A 9373-nucleotide genomic window follows, 5' to 3' on the forward strand; every position below is an offset into this window, starting at 1 on the left:
TCCGCGGTGCTGTTTGTACTTGTATTTAGATTGCGTTTTGCAGCTAAAATATACATATATGCCTATATATATGATCAGTGCATGTAATCCACAGTTCTATAAACTTGTAATCGTTCTATCGTTAATACTTGTTATCGTTCAGTCATATATGAATATTTGTTATCATTTATAATTGTGTAATGTGTTTAACCAAAGCCATAGGATGGTTTCGAGTTGTTTGGTTGGCAACTCTGACCATCGACCTATAGAAGGCACCATCGGTCGAGGGACATGGACCATCGGTCAAGGGTCAATGACCATAGACCGAGGGTCGATGTATATATATATATATATATATATATATATATATATATATATATATATATATATATATATAGGTTTCGGGTTTCATTGTTAGTTTACGAACCCTACACCTCCTAGCCGATTAATACACATCTGTTATCGTCCCTAGCAATACCTCAACCGAATACAAACCCCTAAGGCGTTGTTTTAATCAACAATTCGTTGGTTTTCTTTGATCCCGAAACGTAACCGTATTCGTCTCGACCTAGATTAGTGAATTTCACCTCTAATCTTGTTTATGCGTTTGATCTAAGATCCATAGAACGTCCACAGACAATGGTCTTATAGTCACGATTCAAAAATAAATCGTTGTTTAATTGAGTCATTAGACATTATATATTAAACATGACCCGGGAAAAAAAAATATGAACACATTAGTGTGAGTTTTTAACTTTGTGCTTTAATTAAGCCCGTAAAAGATTTCGTTCTATAGTTATATATTATAAGCACTAAATAAAATCAACCAATTTAAACTCTAATTTTCACTAGTTTTAGCGTGCCGGATTTGAGCTAATATGGTGGTTATTCTACCTAAGATTTTAGTTGAAGAATAATTTTGCAACTTTTTGCTCCATGGAATTTTGCCCTTTGAATGTTCACGTTAGTTTCCCTTCTATCACTTAGGAGTACATTATTTTCTCCCTATAAATACTTACCTTTCATTTGACTTGTTTAGTTTCAATAACTAATATCTATCGATCCGTACATTTTAAAAATTAATGAGCTGATATTTCAAGGTTATGATCATGTATCAGTTAATTTACAAATTGTCACTTGTTTGTGTTATATTCATATCAATATTACAATTCTGTCATTCCAATGATGAACAAAATACACCAGAGGACTTTTTGAACGCCCACAATAAGTACAGAGATGAGGTGGGTGCGCCACCTCTGAGATGGTGTCAATCAATAGCTAAATTTGCGGAGTACTACGCTAATCAAAGGAAGAACGATTGTGCACTTCAACACTCGCATAACGATAAATATGGTGAGAATCTCGCCACGGGGTATGGGGGCTTCTCAGCTGTACACGCGGTCAAGTTGTGGGTTAATCAGAAGGTTAATTACGATTATAAGGCGAATACTTGTGCAGCGTTCAAGCATTGCGGATATTATACGCAAGTGGTTTGGAAAAACTCGACCAAACTTGGGTGTGCTAGGGTCAAATGCACGAATGGTGCACGCTTTATTACGTGCAATTACGACCCCAAAGGGAACGTCAAAAAAGAGAGACCTTTCTAGGATCATATCGGACACATGGGCACGCTATAGTTTGTTCCTATTAGACAGATTCGGTTAGGTTAAACTTAAGCCCGGACTTAACCTAATCTAATCTTTACAATAGTCCAACTGATCGATATAGAATTATGTATATAATATATGTACTACTGTGTCATTTTTTAATACATTGGACCTAAAATGTTAACAAGAGTTTAAAATGTTTTTCTGTGTTTGAAGTAATAGAATATTGATTGTTACTCCGTATTATATAAGTTTAATTGATTGATATGTTTTATTTAAGGGTTTAATTAATTGACAAAATATTTTAAGGGTTTATTACCTGCTCGCTCTCATCTGCCATACTCGTCATCATAACACCTCCTCGGTCATTAATCCTTTACCACTTGCCGATGAACCGCCTTTACTATCATTTTAAGGATCCATAAACAAGTTTTGGATTGCTTAACCGTACTTCAAATCTTCGGAGTGATCTTTAAGTTTATAGGAACCCGAAGTGGAAACATCTTTCTCCTTCTTTCTCGACCTCCAATTAACATCCTTAAATTGACCTCTTGAAATATTCATATTCAAGACGTACCATGATTTATAAAAACTTTACAAAAGCCATATATTCTTTTGAGTTTTAAATTGTTACCCCCTTAATTAGACCATTTCCAATATGGTGAAGGTAGTGTTGTCGAGTTGTAGGAGAAAAATTGTTTAACGTGACAGTGTTGGGAGAAATGAGGATTCATATGATAGTTTTGTGAAAATATTTATATGATGCGGTAAAATGTGATTGGTAGAATGGTAAGTAACTGAAAAAGTGTTTAAAAAATTTCTATATCCAATTAAAATTATAAAGAAAAAATATGATTGTAACCACGCGAAACGCCCACAACTCCCCATAAAGCAATATGTGGGCGTTGTAGGCTACCAAATGGAATGCTCCACGCCCGTTGTGACTCTGAGGAAATGGTCTTATAAGTTACACAAAATATGGTAATTATAGATGTAGGATCGTGTAAGCAGGATTAAACGACCTAATCTACCATATCGAGTGCGGAAAATCTCGATATAGGGTTTTATACTCAAAACACACAAATATACTTTGATCTTTAGATATAGAACGACTTTATGGTGTTAAAGATCGACCTAGATGAATGCTAGATGACCAGAGAATCGGTTTGGACGTTATAGTGCGGCTAGGATCGTTAACCTAATCATGAAACCGAAGTTCTCTATATATACACACAGCGTGTGCAACCGTACGGTTGCACCCCTGCAACCGTCCGGTTGCACTGTGTATCCGTACGGATGTATACTGCATCCGTACGGTTTCATTCCACAGGAGAATATTAGACGTTTATGCATTCCAACTGGATCGTAATGAACCTGGGGACTAAATGCACCAACAAACTCCCCCTAGGACCCAGTTCATTAAATCGATCAATAAAATATGCTTCACCTGCAAAACACACCAACAAACAAACATGCAATCTAGCAAACATAACAGTACATAGATAGAACGTTAAAGTTTAAGTTATTACAACCATATCGAAATAAGAGAATTTAACGTTCAAGTTCGCAGTTCATAAGTTCATAAGTTCAAATCCAAAAGATAGACATCTAAGTATGAATATCATACACATAGCATGTACGAACAGCACGATTAAACTGAATAGCCTGCTCCGCATTAGGCATTTCATAAAATATTGGGTGTCTTCGCAGCACCTTGATATCCTCCTTGCACAAATTCCTGATCCACCTTGGATCGATCATCCTAATCTGATCTAAACTTCCACTTGAATTATGCAGCAAAATAACAGCTTTTTCAGTTCGCCCTTCATAATACCACCATAGAAAACGATCTCCAAAATTTTGTGGCATCCTGCAAACTGGTGCATACTTCATTGTCCTGGCACGATGATACTTAACCACTCTTACACTGTTTCCCGTAGATTGATCAGTACGATATGAGACCTTAGGAAACTGCAGCTCCAACACAGACCAGCCGTACTTGAATTCTTTCTTGATCTTGAACTGCATCCACTGCCCCCAGCCATCAGATTCATGATATAGCAGAGGCAGCCTAGCAAGTTCCATCATTTCAAAATATGGAAGAGTTTTCATATCAACAACATGCTTGAAGTAATCGAGTCCACTTTCTCTTCTTACTGCAAAGCAATTCAGGTCTTTCAAATACGCCTAGCTCAGAATCTTTCCACATGTAACCTTACATGTTCGATCGTAGAACAGCTTATACTTTGGTTCCAAACGCGCTTTTGTAAACCAAGCTTTAGTACAAGACTTCTGATACTCTCTCCATTCTTGGTTTTTCTGTTTGTTGACCTTATCGATATCCTCACCATCCTTGTTAACACCTGAAGATTCACCTTCTTCAGCAGTTCGCTTCTCATTCATTTTACGATTCAAAAGATCATCACTTTGCTGTTTGAACAGATCAGCAAACTCTGGTAAGTTCTTTTCATTAACATTTTCATTCACATCCTAATCATCAGAAGCATCTTCAATAATGACTTCTTCAGCACTATCGTCACCAGTATGTTTATTCTCACGGGTACCAGCAGTATTTAGAGCTTTCTCCGTATCAATTAACTGTTCAACCTCTATCCCAAACATTTTTGCTACCTCTTCAGCTGTCATCGTATGTACAATTTCCCCCTCCTCTACATCTTAGTTCAGCGAGCTAATCACTGTACCTTGATTTTGCAAGAAATATGTTAACTTATGAATATCAACGGACAGAGGTTTAGGAAAATGTACCTCATGAATTTGACTTACATTCTCAGTCCCCTCAGATGAAGAATCTGACGAGTATTCACTTTCGGTAGATAAAAGGTCATCATCACGATGCTCCATTTTCAAACGAATCGTCTCATCCTGGGGATCAGCTTCCAATTTCCTTTTAAACTTCTGATCACGACGATCCAACCTCTGATCCTTTTAGCCTGTTTCTCTGACAGCTGTTTGAGTTCAGCTGCCTCCTTCGTCAATTTTTCAAATTCTGAGGTCAAGAAATTAACTTTCTCTTTCAAATCATTTACCTCCTTTTTCTTCTCCTTGTTGTTGGAATTCAAATCATCAACTTTATTGATCAATCCCAACACAGTAGTCTGAAGATTCACAAAAGCAGGATTAGTAGTGGCAATTGCCAATGAAATGCCTTCATGAGTAGAAGTAGCAGGTGGCAGTGGCGGTTGTTGGGTTGACTGAGTAGATTGCACTGTAGGAGCCTGAGTTTGTTGAGTTGTGGTTGTAGTGGCAGCAGCATTACCCGAAGGATCAACAGCTCTTCTCACATGACCTCTTACCCTTTTTGGCTTTCTCAACGGTTCATCTTCAGCAACCTCCTTTCGCTTCAAAGACATCAGCAATTCACCACCTTCAGAGACCTCATCTTCCAAACTATGATTGTCCAAGTCCTCGACTGCACGTCCAGATTGAGAACCAACTTCCATAACATCTTCTTCATCATCTGTCTCAGAGAGATCAGGAACAATGTTTTCTTTGTCAGAATCACTGTCCTCATTCCTCCACATCCTTGGATTTCGGGCTACGTAGTTGTAACATCCGTCCCACATCGGTTGGAGAGGGGAACGAAGCATGCCTTATAAGGGTGTGGAGACCTTTCCTAGCATGACGCGTTTTGGGACCACAAGCACAGCAGATTTCATGAGAACTCTGCAGTTAAGCATGCTCAGGCGAGAGCACTACCAGGATGGGTGACCTCCTGGGAAAGTGCTCGTCGTGTTTGGTTGCCAAGAAAAATTCGTGCGCCTACGGGCAAAGCGGACAATATCATGCTACGGGGAACGTGTTACCTGGACTGGGATGTCACAGATGGTATCAGAGCCAGGCCCCGAACCAACGTGCACAGCAGGGACACTGTGTCCCATTAGGGGGGAGGATTGTAACATCCATCCCACATCGTTTGGAGAGGGGAACGAAGCATGCCTTATAAGGGTGTGGAGACCTTTCCTAGCATGACGCGTTTTGGGACCACAAGCGCAACAGATCCCATGAGAACTCTGCAGTTAAGCTTGCTCAGGCGAGAGCACTACCAGGATGGGTGACCTCCTGGGAAAGTGCTCGTCGTGTTTGGTCGCCAAGAAAAATTCGTGCGCCTACGGGCAAAGCGGACAATATCATGCTACGGAGAACGTGTTACCTGGACTGGGATGTCACAGTAGTCCACCTTTTTCAAGTGACCAAATAGAGGACGGTTTGGTGGTGCCACTTTTCCCTTGTAATAAATCATACTCCTCACCTGTTCATCCGTCATCACATTTAGCTTGATAAGGTCTTTATCATCCTTGACTAGTTTAGTATGCCGAAAGTTTATAATGAGCTGGAGGAAACGAGGATAAAGCAAGTACGGATCCATCTTGAACTTGATATTCTCTATCATGTAATCAAATATAACTCCGGAGAAGTTAAACGAAAGATTCAAGATCAAAGCTACCATCATAGACTGCATTACGAAGTTTAATTCATCGTGGCCCTCTCTCCTTGAGCTTAAGCAATGAATAAGAACATGAGCCAGGTATTTAAAAGTAGGACAGAAACCCGACTTCAGGACCTTTGACTTTGACAGATCACCCGAGTACTTGCATCTCTGGAAATAACCTTTGACAAGTCCGAAATTCAGTCTTGTTTTCATATCCACTGCATCATGAAAATTTAGCAACCTTCTGATGTGTCCTTCCGTAATAACAATATCCTCACCCTGAACAACGATGTTCAAGACATTGACTCGACATTCCCCATCCATAGTCTTAGACAAGGTAGCATCCTTCTAAAATTCACGTTGATGAGAAACATAAGCTGACACATCAAGAGAGATGGCTGTGTAGATACGTGATCTCTCAAGGAACTCCATAATTCCATGATAGTCAGTCAGGTACTCAATTTTGTTCAAATTTGCAATCATCTTGTTGTTGGGTCCCACTTGAAATTCATTATTATGCTCAACAGCTTTCTTAGATCGGGACTTAACAGCCCTTCGAGTTTTGGATCTCTTTTCAGCACGTGGCTGACCGGAACCAGTGCCGGCAGCCTTAGAAGAAGGAACATTTGAATCTGGAGTCCCAGACATGAATAAATCTGAAACACACAAACACAAAATTGCAAATACCAAGATTATCAGTCAAGAAAACAAAATTAGGGTTTCTGATGTGTACCCGTATTGTTGAAAATAAGATAGACACGATTGCATATCAACCGTACGGGTGCAGTCCTGTTGCACACTGATGCACCACCTCAGGTTTAAAATTTGAATTTGTGGTACAACCGTGCGGTTGCACAGAAAGATATACGGTTGCAGGCACAACCGTGCGGTTGCAATGTACAACCGTCCGGTTGCATTCATTCGAACAGTTAGGGTTTTCAAAACCCAAATCCAACAAACCTCGAGTTGATCATTGAAACAGCGATTGATACAGGTCTAGGGACCTCCGACTAACACAAAATGATCAACAATTCCAGTTATAAAACCCTAAATCTAGGTGTAATGATTCAAAGTTTAAGACAAATAAAAAACTAATCAAAACACACAATTTAGTGCATGAAATTTGTACCTGTAATGATCAGTAGATTCACAGTAATGAGATGAAGAAGAAAAACACGATCAAAAGCTCGTTCTAACACTTTGTGATTTTTGATGAAATATGCACTTAGACAAATATGATAGCACAAGGGTTATACGGTTCTGATTTTGGGTATATATACCCACTTTGCAACCGTGCGGTTGCAATGGTGTAACCGTACCAAAAATATGTAACCGTGCGGGTGCAAGTTGTACCTGTGTGGTTGTACTTTAAGTTCAAAAATCCTTTGAAAATTACCTATCCGGTCGGTTACATGTTGTAACCGTGCGGTTGCACTCTTTAACCATCTGGATGCACATCAACAATTTAAACAGATTAAAACTTTTACATTTAAAGCCCTTCCGTTCTAGCCTTCGACTCACATCATATACAACGATTTGTTCAAACTCGAGTCAACTAATCGTGCTAGAACTCTCTAAATAATCAAACATTTCCAAGATCCCATTTTCGAGTCAATAGAAGTCAAATAACCTAATATCCGACCTATTCAAGTTAAAACATATCTATCTCCCATGCTTACTCCCTCTGGCCCACACATATGGAGTTTATGAAATAACCACCAGCTGTTATGCAATCATGTACAATATTAACATGCATATAGAAGAAACTATACAAAATTCTAAAATCTTTTTGGCTTTACCATATTATCATGCATAGAAACAGAAATAAATGCAGACCTAAATCATCATGGCAGAATGAAATGCTCAAAACTACCAACATGAAAAATTATGCAAGCATGAAGATGATGACAAAAAACACGATTTAATCTAATAAACAAGGAATAGAAACAACGTCTAAAGAAGCATTATAACATAATTTTGTGAGAGGGTGACTTTTTCAGATTTTTCTTGGGATCAGAACTGAACTATCTTTAGCAGTTTTGACATCGTTAATTTCTTTGAACTGATTAGTTCTGATACTGTACCTACATACTTAGTCTCTGAAAATCAATAAACTTATTCGATTTTTCTTCCGGACTTTTTGATGATCACGTTAGCGTTTAATTCTTGAACACATTTATGTGTCTGCTTAAATCTTGGACCCAGTCCTCATATGAGAGTGCACAAATTTATTAGGTAGTCAATTGAGCAAAAATCTATTGAAGCTGTCCGCTATCACTTCGATGTACTTTTGATTTAATCGAACAAGAAGCATCTCAAGATGTTTCTAGCAACCCTGGCAGCCATGAGCTTCTACCTTAAACTCATACCTTTCACTTCGGAGAGCTTTGCTTATCACAATTTTATTGCATATTCCGAAAGAACTCAAATACCGGTCGCTATAAACCCCATGCTTGAGCGGAAAGCTTATTATGATGGAATGATATGATATTTGGAGTGATGGAATTCTAAGTCAGCATATCCTCCAGAAGACATCCCCAGCTATCTGGATCAATCAGTACTACCCATATCACAGACAATAGAAGCACCGTCTTGTCAGATAATTACTTTGAGAATCAATGATTTGAGCTTTCTAGATCTGAATATATATGACACTTCTCCCCTCAGATATAGATAACTTAAATCAATACTGCTCAGCACATAGTGTATTCATCATTTTCTTTTGTGATGCATCATCTTTATTGAGATATGAACATCATATATACATGATCACCTTTATTGTGATCATTATTATTTTTTTTTATAGATTTTCTGATGTTGCATTTTTGCTATAGCTGACATAAATAGGCTATACACTGATGATGATGCATCATTTCTATTTATGGTAGATGAATCACACTGCAGATCTAATCCTTGGAGTTGAAGTAGCTTTCTCAAACCGAAAAAAAATGTCTGTGATACAGAATTTACACTTCTCAATCCTTCAAACCGAGAATACCCTCCTTTGAATACCTGAATGACCTACTGAAGCGTTTTGGCCCAAGCAATAAAGGTGAATAGAAACAAGTATACATTCTAACAGAGTATACTCAACTTGTTGACTTACTTGGTAGTCTTTCACTAGAGTACAAATCGTAGTAGGGGAGACCTCAACAGTCTGTTGAGTTCCTGAACGATAGTTTCTCAGTACATTCTCAGTGATAGTTAGGTGACTACCGTCAACCGCTTTAGACCTTTCCATGAATTCCTTGTCAAGATTATTTACTTGATATTTGTGTGATCATCTCATTCCAAAATTTGATCATCAAAATTTATCAACATTCACCAACTAAACATG

General features: G+C 38.4%; 1 protein-coding gene across 1 annotated transcript; it reads left to right on the forward strand.

Annotated features, from left to right (window-relative positions):
• Window positions 1-1088: 1088 nt before the first annotated feature.
• Window positions 1089-1750, forward strand: LOC139842737 (pathogenesis-related protein 1-like). The gene has a single exon (XM_071832847.1). The coding sequence runs from the start codon at window positions 1089-1091 to the stop codon at window positions 1584-1586; it is 498 nt and encodes a 165-aa protein (XP_071688948.1). The 3' UTR covers window positions 1587-1750.
• The last annotated feature ends 7623 nt before the right edge of the window (window positions 1751-9373 follow it).

The sequence above is a fragment of the Rutidosis leptorrhynchoides genome, chromosome 4 (assembly GCF_046630445.1).
Source record: "Rutidosis leptorrhynchoides isolate AG116_Rl617_1_P2 chromosome 4, CSIRO_AGI_Rlap_v1, whole genome shotgun sequence".
Taxonomy (NCBI): domain Eukaryota; kingdom Viridiplantae; phylum Streptophyta; class Magnoliopsida; order Asterales; family Asteraceae; genus Rutidosis; species Rutidosis leptorrhynchoides.